Here is a 12,557-nt window from a genome sequence, read left to right as displayed (position 1 = left end):
CATCTTTTTTACCAGGTGTTCTTACTTTTGTAGCGATTGTGGCGGCTGAGTTACTCTTCGCTCAGTATAAATCGTCATATCAATCAATTGTACGATGTATACTACCAACGACGTATACAAAGGGTGGGTTTAGGGGGTTCAAACTCGCCCCCATCTAAAAGGGTACCTACTATGAATTTTTGACCTTTACCTTAATATAAAATACTTCAAAAAGATTGGATACACTATCCCATCAATCCATTATATAAATTTTTCTAACACACCCCCCACGTGGAAGCGATAAATATGCTCATGAATACTACTACTATTTATTATACCGATTATGAAAAATTTATTATGATCAACAGTTTTTTCGGAATAATAAAGTGACACTAAATTCGGCATTTTCAGCTTTGTATCGCTGGCAATTATTTTGCTGTTGCAGGTTGCAGCTATGCTCTGTTTTGGAAAGAAATAATTGGTTTTCCATTTATTTTTTTGACCTCAAAAGTTTATTTTCTGACAGGATTATTAAACTTATATCCCTCCCAATGGTTGCTTTAATTATTGAATGATTAAAATAGGAGCAATATTACAAAATATTCGAGTAGGTATGAAAATCAAATGAGAAATGTCACTTGACGTAAACCATAGATGCATATATAATCCTTAATTCCAATTTTGGACACAGGCAGTACCGAGGTGGCTTGTGTATAAAACTGTTTCTTAAATCATATGTATTATTATTTATGCAACACTCTTAATCCAACACCGACTAGATTAAGGTGTTGCTTAATTTGTTTATTAAAATTATGTAAATAGCTTTGACTGATTTTAATACTGGCAACACCAAATTATAAGTGCCTTAAGTTTTTGTGATCGGTAACAAAGTCAAAAATTACTGCTGTTCTTAAAGTGTTTATTATTTTTTTGCAAAAATATGCAAATTGGTGCTTTACTATTTAAAATCCTCGATTGAATACTGGTATTTCTTGTTTAAAGATGGTTATAATGGACTACTTTATGATTTTTGATAGAACACATGAATGATAAAAGTACCTTTAAAATAAGGTCAGGTGGGGCAAGATTAACTATGGGGCAAGGAGAACAAAAGCTCATATATCAAAATCTATTGAATTAAGGGATCAGACAGAGAGATGCATTGTTGTTGAGATGCAAAATCGAAACAATAATGTTACTATTGCATTGAAATTTTTTGAAAAAGAGAAATAATTTTTGACAGCGCTTTTGTTTGAAACTCTTGCCCCGAATTAGAACGAAGGGCCTTTTTCTTGCTCATTTAAAATATTGAAGGTACAAAATTCATCGGTGGTTACTCTAGTTATTTGTATTAAAGGAGATAACCTGCTACGATACTCTTATCCCGGGTAATGTGGCAAGAAGAAAGATCGTACAGATTTTTAGATTAATATTAATACCACTATGTTTTTGGTGCTAAAAGTAGCTTTATATAAAATAATAAATATACTTTTATTATGTGGTAATTTTTTTTAAAAAGAGGTAAATTCTGAACACAAAGTGTTTAATTTGAATTTACAAAAAAGTCTTATCATACTTTTACCCCACCTGACCTTATGCTCAAAAAATTAGCTGCTCTCGTCAAATAAGCTGACGTGTGTTATATTGCTCTTCGCAAGGTCGCACTGTCAGGAGCTTTTACAATATAACACTGACCCCCATCTTTCAGAATAAGATTAAGCGTTTGGGTTGTATAATCACAATGCAATGTTATTATTAAGGCTTCTCTCAAATGAGTTTTCTGTGGTTTTCTCTTCATTAAGAAAATCCGGAGATCCTGAAAAGGCCATAGCCAAAATTCCTTTTCTTTTCCAACAATACTCAGTAAAAGCTATCCAGGAAAAAATCCACTTGTGAAATTAAACCTTATACATTATAAGCAAGGTCAATAATACCTGCAACTCCCATATAAAAAAATGTTATTGTTTAAATTCTTGGTAAGGTATCCAAAATAAAACACTTTTATCGGATTTAATTCTACTTGTATTTAAAAAAAATATTTGTGACGGTTTCGTCTTGTTAGGATGTTATTTATTTATTCATTTATACAAATACATAAATATTACAGAAAAAATCAATAATAACACATCCCAAACTCTATGAGGCCAAGGGCCCTGTGTTGAGTTGGGATACAACATAGTGGAAAATGGAGGCACGTACATAATTGAATAATAGTAAAAATTTAAATTTAATATTACATGAACATACATATTTCAAAGGGCATCTGGACAACACGCCTTATAGTATATAAATCTATGCAACATCTCGCAGCAGTCTCCTGCAATGGTCTCTTTCCTTAGACAAAATCTAGACTTGTACACTCCTCCTAAAAATGGCTTTCGTTTTATAGAACTTAATATGTTCATCCATGACATTGAATACTCTCGGGGTCACAAAAGAGAAATTTCTCTGAGCAAACATGTGTTCGATAATGTCCTATAATCCAAGTTCAAATATATGTTTGATAATGTCCTAACAAGACAAAACGTATCACATATATTTTTGAAAAATAAAAGTAGAATGAAATCCAATAAAAGTGTTTTATTTTAGATACATTACCAAATTTTAATATAGAATTCTACCAATTATCTGCATACACAATAAATAATGTTATTGTTATTTTATTTAAATGCAAATCGGGTCCAAGTAAACATTGCCAGCCGAAAATTGCTCAAAACAATTTTTATATATTTTTTATCATGTGCCTACAATTGATATTTTATAACATGCAAGTTTACAAATCATCTCATACAGTGAAAATTTATAAAATGTAAATAAAAAACATGTGTTTGTACATAATATTATTTTGTATATAAGTATTTCCTCAGAGTACGCGCTACCGCTTACAGAGCCGCCTATACTGATAATTGATCTAGGATTGTCAATCACGAAGTTAGTTACATTTTGCAGTAAAACAATGGACCGTACTTGGGTTGAAATTGGAATAACCCTGTGGTTCAATATTTTTTATTACAATAAGGAAATTTCAACGTTATTTATGACTCATAATTATGAGCAAAGCCAAGAACAGCGACAAAAGCGTCTGTTGTCAAACCAAACAAGGTCAGCCGCCAGCAAAGTGAAATTGTGGTTATCCAAAAATTTGTAACGCTTCTGTTCTATGCAATAGAGCGAAATGGCATCTCTACGAGCGGGCATCGCGTTTTTACTCTGAGGATATTTCTTAATGAATTATTGGACAAATTATTTGCTCCATTAAGTTGAAGTTTGTGTAGTTAGTCAAATTAATTACATAAACAAAAAACATAGTGTGTTTCTAAAGATTGATGTATTTTTGTAATTCTAAAGATACAAAATCTTTGCAAAATACATAGAAAACATTTCAGAGAAGAGAATATGGAAGTCTAGCCATTTACAGTACAGCCTCTTATTTTCCCAATGTCTCTACATAACATTTTTGGGGTCCATCTTGTGGGGTCTTGTCTTGCAAATGTCTTTGACATCACAAAAATCAACATATTGAAGAATTCAAGAAATATGGTGGTTCAAATTAAATGTGAATGACAGTGTATAAATTAGCCACTGCAACCAGCCAATACCATCGTAACTTTGTCATATTTCATAGACTTTCATATTTCATTCTCTAAAATGTTCTCCATCTACGTTGTAATATGTTAATATCAATAACTTCCTCAGGGGTGGAAATCCATTGGTCAAATTCCAAATATTGTTAATTAAATATAATTTTTGTTTTTTTATTGTTGATTAAAAAGATTTTTTGACAATATTATGTCAAAATTAGTGTACACAAATACTGGATTTGAACACTAAGGTCTGTTGTTTATGACCCTTTTTGCAATGGGTGTTTACCTGTTTTTTCAGGGACTTTTTTATTTACCGTTTAATTGTGAAAATGGCAGGTGAGAAACAGGAGACCTTGTTGACAATCCGTGTATTCATACTAACTCATACAAAACTATCCAATAGACAACAGTCCGGTGCAAAAAACGGATGTACACACCTAGGCCGGATTACAATGGGAAGTTAACATTTATCTTCAATTTTATATACAAAGTAAAATTAAGTTTTCTGTATGAAAGGCAGAATATGCATACATTTTTTTCTTTTAAACATGTTCATAGGTAACCGATGAAGATACTTTAAATGTTCAAGCAAATATACTCATTTTCGTACACAAATATAGACTTTTCTTTATTGACAGTCGAAGATAACTCTGTTAACTTCCCATTGTAATCGGGGCCCTGTTGCAAAAACGGCCATTAACAACGGGCTTGAGATTATGGATATCTCAACAGAGTCGAAAAAGTTTTTGCAATCTCAATATTTCCATTTACCTTCTTCAGTTAAGATGTCTGTAAGATTTTTTATTGGAGATTATTAAAAATATATTATTGCTATGCAGATAAATATTTTCAAATATGTACTTAGTAATAGTTTTTTGTCAGATAAGGCACCCAGTAAATGAACACAACCTTTATTAAATGTTCTGTTATCTCAAAATGATTTTCTAATATATGAAACTCAATTAGTTCATTTAGTAGCAAATTTTGTTTTCTAGTCATTCCTGCAATTTTGGATTGGAAATTATAGGTGTTTAAAAATTTGTTATTATAAAAATATTTGTCCACCGTAACAGATAGACAGACAGACAGATTAACTATCTGACAATAATGATTTGTTTTTTACAGTTTATTTGAAATGTTTCTATTTGACTGTTTCCCCATTATTAAAACACATGAAAAACAACGATATTTATATGAGAGCCAATGACGTATAATTAAATAGACACTTTACTAGCGTAAAAAACTGGCATTTCAATTTGTGCATAATTGTCTTCCTGTGCCTTCATTCTCTAACGGATTTTTGTCATGATCACAAATATGCTGTCTACACAGAAATATGCTGTTATTTGTGGTGAAAAATGCTTTAATCGCACTGCGACTGTAAAAAAATTAAACAGCTATATCGTTTCATTCTTAAATACTATCCAATTTATGAAAAAGGAGATAATTTATATTTTGAAGTAAATCTCTTATAATTTTTACATTTGCCAGTTAGTGTCGTATCCACGGGGACCCGTCACAATAGATATTCACAAGTTGAAGTGACATCAGGAGCTGGCATAGCACTGACCCCCACCTCTAAGAATAATAGAATAGTGTCGTATTTATGATTTACACAGAAATTAATATGAACTACCGAAATACATATATCTTTTTTATACCAGAATGATTGTATGCGTATCGTGTTTATCTCTTTTTGTTTTCAAATTGTTAAGAGCAACGCACTAAGAACCCCACTTTCTCAACTCAACTAATACTGAGTTATTTACAAACTCCTTAAAAAGGCCCCAAAATCAAAAAAATTGGGTAAATCACAAGAATGCAAATATTTATTTAAAAAATAAAGACATGAAAGTGCTCCAAAATAAATTCAATTGGTCTCATAACAAAGTATTGTATTCAATAAATTAATTTTCTACCCTTTTTTAATAGAAGTATTTATTATACTCACCGTGGTTCATTTTCAACAAATGATTATGTGTTCATTTACTGGACAGCTTGCCCTAAATAATATCATTTATAATGTGTAAGATGTATAAAAAATAATTATATATACGAGGGTATTAGAACGTAGAAATCTCCATTGAAGGAGTTACTGATATATTTGCGAAAAACTTTGAAAAAATGATTGTGAGATTTCTAATAATTATGCTTTACTAACTCAATGGAGAATGCCAAGTTTGCGGTGTCAAGTAGTATAATTGAAATCTGTTTGTGCAAGATTTAGAAACGGTTTTGAATTACACTATTATTTAGGTAGGTAGGTTTTTATGTATAGTTTATTTTGGCATCAATAACTAAGTTTCAGTTTTTGGTGGAGACTTCTAAGTTTGCTTTTAATACCCTCATATATCCTAATAAATCCAAAAGAAAGACAACTATTTTGCAAATAGTTTTAATATGAATGACAGCATAATAATCACACGAATATTATATTTTTATAAATAAAAACATGAAACCGTTGTTACTGTTTTGTTTTTTGCATATCCTTTATTTTAAAAAAATGCCCACCATTCATTTACTACTGATTTGTATATCTATCTTGTTTGTCAGTCAAGTGGAAATTAACATAAAGTAATACTATGTTAACACAGCCTTGCATCCTCAAATTACATCATGTTCCTACCTTCTACTGTGGGGTAAGCTATAGTTTCCTAAGAAAGCGGTGCTGTTATCTAGCATCTATCATATACCGTAATACGATGGGCCAGTGGGCGTACAAGATGGCCGTCTTAATGGCAACTAGAGATGTAAACTTAAAGACAATAGAGCCATTATCTTGTGACTTATTATCTAGTAACTTTTTTATAAAACTCCAACGCACTTTGGTGGAGAACAGAAAAATCTAGACGTACTTAGCATTTTTTATTTATTGGCGTGGCTCCCATGAATATCCAGCGTCCCTTAGTTCCATCAAAAGATTGTCATCGACGGCATTCCAGGACGGCGTGAGCCCGCAGGTTTAAAGAACACTTGTGCTATCTACTCAGGTTCAATTCCAGACGAGGCACACATTAAGGTGTTTTTACTTTAAAATGTGTCATACTACACTCGAACTGGCACGTGAAATGTAAGAATGATCTTAGATTTTGTATCAAATGATTGATGTACGCTGAAATTAATTTACTAATACAGTGACACAACGAACCGTATTAGAAAAGTAAAGAGAAGAATAATGGCTTTATACTTAGTTCTAACACTCATTTATTCTTGGAAGTTAGATGAGTAAAGTGGTGTAATTTTTTTCTATTTTAAGTATGTGGCTCAGCTCATTGTAGAACTAGAAACAATCACAGGTGTTTTTTTTTTTTTCCTGGATAAATTTTCTGCTTCTTCAATGGTGTCAGGAAGTTTGATGTTATTGGTTTCCGGGAAAGCAAGTACTGAGATTCCAGCACATATTGAAGTACCACCAAAAAGAATCAGAGGGAGAGATTCCATGTAAATGCTCTGAAATAAAAATATTGATAAATTTTATCATGGATACATGAAAATTATTCAAAATATAACTAGTGTAAGTAATACAAAGTCTTTCCGTAGAAATAAATATTTCAGAGAAGATTTCCAACGGACAAAATATCATTTAAATAAATCGAATTACAAATTACACAATAACATATTTTTAAAATTTACGTGGCGATTTTCGACTTACCAGTCAGCCATTTATTTTCTCCAAAAAAACAATATTTTAGATAAAATACCCAAATGACAATTTACGTACTATATGGTTAAATTTATTAAAAAAACAAATATTTCTGACAAAATATTCCCAATATTCATAAATAAATCTGCGAGAAAAAATCAAACAAAATACGTGTAAAAATTAGCAATACATATTTATAAATCAATTAATATCGATGCTAGCTTAGTCTTTAGAGGGAAAAAGGCAATAAAGAGAGAGGAAATATTAAGGAAGAGGAAGGAGATGTTTTTTGAGGCGTGATTTAAACAGAGATACTACCGCATCTTTGATAGAGGATGGGAGATGTTTCCACAATCGAGCCCCATGGACACTACATGACTTACTGCATGCATAAGGAGGAATTGTGGATGGGATTTAAGAAGCTGCTTTAAGAATAAGATCGAAGAGGTAAACCATGAGCTGATAAGCATTAGGAATGAAGATTATACATTCTATGGTAAAATTGTGATATTTTCATCTCACCAGTAAGGGTGCTTGTGGAGCAACTATTGATCCAAGCCTTCCAAACATTGAGCACGAGCCCAGCATGGAAGCTCTCAGTGGGGTAGGAAATAGCTCTGTAGTGTACACATATAGAACCGTGAAGGCAATAGTAATACTGAACTTTCCGAAGAGGTACAAACTGAGCTGGAGCCAAAGAATATCTGAAAAAGGGAAAAATATTCACTCAAAAGTTTATGCTTTTTTATTGACTTGTGAATTGGATATTTTAGATTATTAATTCATCAATACAATGTAATCCCTATATTCGTCAACCCCCGTATTCGTAACATTTTGTTAGTATTTTCCGTACTCTTCACTCCCACATTATTACTAATGTTGCTATTTGACACACTTCAATTTATTTTTTCAATAGTTTAAGAGTCAAGACCTTTATTTTCCATAGTGCGCTGAGACGTTGGAGGACATGAACAGATAACACTGGACAAGTTTCTTTTCAAATCGAGTGCTATTGAATCATCGGCAAATGGACCCCATGATCAGTATTGGAATTACTATTGGCTGTTTGATAGAAAACTCTTTTTCCTAAAATTAACCATCCTTCTTTTCCATTTCTACAACTATGTATTTATCTAGCGGAGAGAGGAGAGAGGAGAGAGGAGAGAGGAGAGAGGAGAGAGGAGAGAGGAGAGAGGAGAGAGGAGAGAGGAGAGAGGAGAGAGGAGAGAGGAGAGAGGAGAGAGGAGAGAGGAGAGAGGAGAGAGGAGAGAGGAGAGAGGAGAGAGGAGAGAGGAGAGAGGAGAGAGGAGAGAGGAGAGAGGAGAGAGGAGAGAGGAGAGAGGAGAGAGGAGAGAGGAGAGAGGATTTTTTAAGCACTAAATTATTGTTTACTAACTTGTTAGGTCGTTTTTGATAATGTGTCACAGCGTAAATAAATTCCTATACTTATTTTCTTTTCTCTGGTCAAATTTAATCATGTCCCTTTCGCACCTTTATAAAGATTTCTAACAAACCAAATGAATAGGTACATATTATTTGTCACCTGATGTCAGTGACCGCTATGAACTCGATAGAAGTACGAGTTAATTGCTAATCGATTTTTCGCTAAATATAAAATATAATTAATAATAAACAAAATAAATTTTCGGTGAAGAAGAAAACGAAGATATTGCAATGTGGAGTTTTGCCGCAGTTTCCAGCGGAATAAGAAAAATCTTCATAAAAGTCAGCACATTCACTCCCTTTCCTTACTATCCATTTGCGCTGTGACATTTACAAAATTTAATATATCTGCTGTCGTGAACCAGCTTACGCTTCGCCACTAACGAAATTGCATCAAACTCACGTATGTAAATTTAAAACATATCTTTCGAAAATAAAATGAACAACAAATATTTATTTCTTACCCAAAGGAACAAATATGTAGGCGAGACAAGCGATCCCGCTCATTAAAAACGACACACAAAGGCACAATCTTCTTCCAAATCGGTCCACAATAAAATAATACACTGCGTAGGCTGGAATTTCTATTAATGAGACCAATACGAAATTAACATACATATCACCCGCGATGGATACGGAACTTAAAGATAATCCGTAATACACAAATGTACACGTAATCCACCACGAAGAACAACAAAACATTCGAATAATCAGAATCTTTGATCGAAAAACTTGTCGGAACACACTTTTTTTCTTAACATTAGTATCACTCTCCTCTTCGCCTGATAAATTATTATATTCTACACTATGGTATAGAGTTTTGAGGGATTTATCTGATAGCACAACACCGTTGAATGAAGCAGCCTTCTTAAGCGCTTTCTCAGCGGCTTTATAATTTCCTTTGGACAGGAGCCACCGGACGCTTTCTGGTAAGAGCCAGAAGTAGCTGAGAAGCAGAAAGGAAGGAATGTAGATGACGCGGAGAAGTGTTCGCCAGTAAGGGAACAGCCAGGCGATCAGTCCAAGAAACATTTCTCCGAAGGCGTAGGAATAACTGATTAGCGAGCTGGCTAATGTTCGGTACTTTGGGCCGACATATTCCACTCCTGAAATTAATCAAAATAACGAGATTAATGTGATATTATGACGAGGTCACAAGTTACAAGAGTCAATTGTGGTTCTATAATGGTGTTGGAGACTCGGGAGTCCCACAGACAAAATACAAATTAAATCTCAGACTATCTAGACCTATAGTATTATTCAATTAAAATATATAGCCTACTTCCACTATCTATTAAAACAATAAGTAACGAGAAAATGTTCAAAAAGGCTCTATAAAAATGAAGGTAGAAGTAAAATGGATTGTCTCATTCGCCCAAACCAATATTGAATCAACTGCTCCACAAATGTATAACTTATGTTACGTTTTTTTTCTTTCATTGTACGTTGTGTAATATAAATAATAAAGATGTACATAAATTAATTATAAACATAAATACATTGTGTTTAAAGCTGTGAACATTTTGTTAATTATTTATGTTTATTAAGTCAGTCTTCATTGTTTATTCTCAAATGGAAAAATATTTGAAAAAAAAGTATACCGTTAAGTGTCCTCGGCACGGGTTACTCCATGAGGTCACATTTTTTTTATTATTAATTATAGTATATAATAAAAAAAAGAATAAATAAATAAATAATTACAGCCGATTCCCACATTACCGGAATTTGATCATTTATTACCACATAATTTGAAAATAAAATTAGAGATATAGGTAGCATAAATAACTGAATAGGTACTCTTCAAATTTATGTTTAAAGTGAAGTATTTTGAATAGGTATTACACACCTTTATTCATTTTAAGCTTTTAAATTAAAGTCTTGCGACGGATGGCATATTTTTTTAACTTACCCATGATAAATCCTGCCCCATATATTCCCGCTCCTCCAGCTCCATCGAGGAACTCCATACTCAAAAAGCTCCAATAATCATTGGTGAAGGACCTGGCTGTACCAGCCAAGACACTGATGAGTATTCCAATGAGGAGACCAGATCGACGGCCAAACTTATCGGATATGTATCCGGAGAGAGGAAGACCAAAAAGTTGGCCGATACTGTTTATTGTTCCAATTAGTGTGCGTTTCCATTCTTCACAACCAAGATCAAACTAAAAAATACTGATAATAGAGTTCTTTTACATTATTTAATGATTTATTTATTATCTCTAGGCCAATGAGTACCTTGATGTTGGTGACTCATTTCACATGAAAGTTAGTACATATAGAACGGCTCTTCTTCTTTATTTCATTGGTAATAGTTCTAGGTAACTATTTGTTACTATTGTTAAAAATTTGTTTTAAACTTCTTTATTAGTGTTTTTTTTTTTTTTTTCGTTTCTTTTCTTGAATTAATTTATAAGTACAAAATATTTCTCTTCATAATTTTTTTTACATCATTATATATATTTTTATACATAAATATATACTATTTACCTAAATATTAGTTTTAAATAATAATACAGCTTACCCACCACATACCGCACACCGCATCTGAGGACACAAGTCTCTTTGGCGGTGCCCACATACACGGAAAATTTGCTCGTTGTCAAACGAGAAAAGCTGCCCGAAGGAGCTCTCTGAAATCTGGTAGCCTTAGCATCTTTGTGCTGAAAGAAAGTAATCCAGAAGTACATAATATGTACTTCATTGGATTGAGAAGAGAGGGAAGTGAATTCTTCACTGACTGGGATTAAATTGATAGGACATGATCAATTCGCCGAAATGATTACAAAACTTTTTAAATGCCTTGAAATTCTTTTTAGAAGCCACCAGATCTGTATATCCGACAGGACCTATAACGGGGACACGGATAGTAGCGAGAAGCTCCATTCGGTAATTATAGAGAAGGGGAAAGGGACAAGACCACAGGATGTGTTCAGAAGATTGGTTAGGATATCTGCAGCAGCACGAAGGGGAGTCCACAATATTAAAAACAAATAATTTTAATTTAATTAAAATTAAATAATAAAACATATAAATATATATATATATTATTTTTAATGTTATTCAAAATTGTTTTCATAGTTTTTTTTAACTGGTTCAAAGTATTTCCAATACCAGTTTTTTTTTTCGATAATTCTATAACTGGTAATATTTTATTCTTTTATATAGTTTATATTTTTTAGACTTTCTTAATTTGTTAATTAATAATATTGTTTTAAATGCTCTGTATTACTTATGCTTACATGTATGTATATTTAATTGTATTTGTAACTAATATGTAAAAGGCACTAAGTCCCGTTTATTTCAGTAATAAAAAAAAATTATACGTGGTATCCAGACACAGGTAAAAAAAGGTGTTGTGATAGAACAACCTCAGAACTGTAAAAACATAAGCCACCGGCTTGCAGTTTTATTCAAATTGTTGGTTTGGGTTGAGCCCTTAACTTTAAAAAAGCATTATCTCACAACTTGTACAATGTAGTTACCAACTTGTGCCAGAAACCAATAAAAAAAAACATACATACAAATAAAAAAACATATTAAAAACCCAGTAAAATACATAGTAAAAGGTATAACAATAAAAAATATATGTAAGAATGTAAATAAAAAAAAAACATAAAAAAAAATCTAAGAACATTGCAAAAAGTAATGAGTTTAGAAACTTCATTGGTTTGTCTTTCAACCTTACCTTTGATATGTAATTTAATCATTGTTGACTGTATGTTTCTAAAAAATAAATCATGCTGGACATTGGTTTTGAAAATCCACTATAACTGGCGTGTTTCTACATAAACATGTAGTTTTCTTAGTTCAGATTGCGCAGAATATGATTATGAAGGTGATTCCAAACAAAAATATGACACTGTTTATTCATAGATGGCGCTTAGAAAACTTATCTTATTTTTGTT

The 12,557-nt window shown here is 32.2% G+C and overlaps 1 protein-coding gene across 2 annotated transcripts in view; it reads right to left on the bottom strand.

The window, feature by feature from the left end:
• Nucleotides 1-5,944: 5,944 nt before the first annotated feature.
• Nucleotides 5,945-12,557, bottom strand: part of LOC148279717 (solute carrier family 22 member 6-B-like) — a 28,024-nt gene continuing 21,411 nt past the window's right edge. For both annotated transcript variants that reach the window (XM_088229486.1, XM_088229487.1), the window contains exons 4-7: nucleotides 10,559-10,814; nucleotides 9,114-9,755; nucleotides 7,729-7,910; nucleotides 5,945-7,013 (exon numbers count right to left, since the gene is read on the bottom strand). In XM_088229486.1, coding sequence (XP_088085612.1) covers nucleotides 6,828-7,013; nucleotides 7,729-7,910; nucleotides 9,114-9,755; nucleotides 10,559-10,814 — 1,266 coding nt within the window. In that variant the 3' untranslated portion in view covers nucleotides 5,945-6,827. The remainder of the gene's footprint in view (nucleotides 7,014-7,728; nucleotides 7,911-9,113; nucleotides 9,756-10,558; nucleotides 10,815-12,557) is intronic.

The sequence above is a fragment of the Micrasema longulum genome, unplaced genomic scaffold, assembly GCF_059751315.1.
Source record: "Micrasema longulum isolate JH-2025_06_02 unplaced genomic scaffold, ASM5975131v1 h1tg000678l, whole genome shotgun sequence".
Lineage (NCBI taxonomy): Eukaryota > Metazoa > Arthropoda > Insecta > Trichoptera > Brachycentridae > Micrasema > Micrasema longulum.
This window is presented reverse-complemented; position numbering and strand designations above follow the sequence as displayed.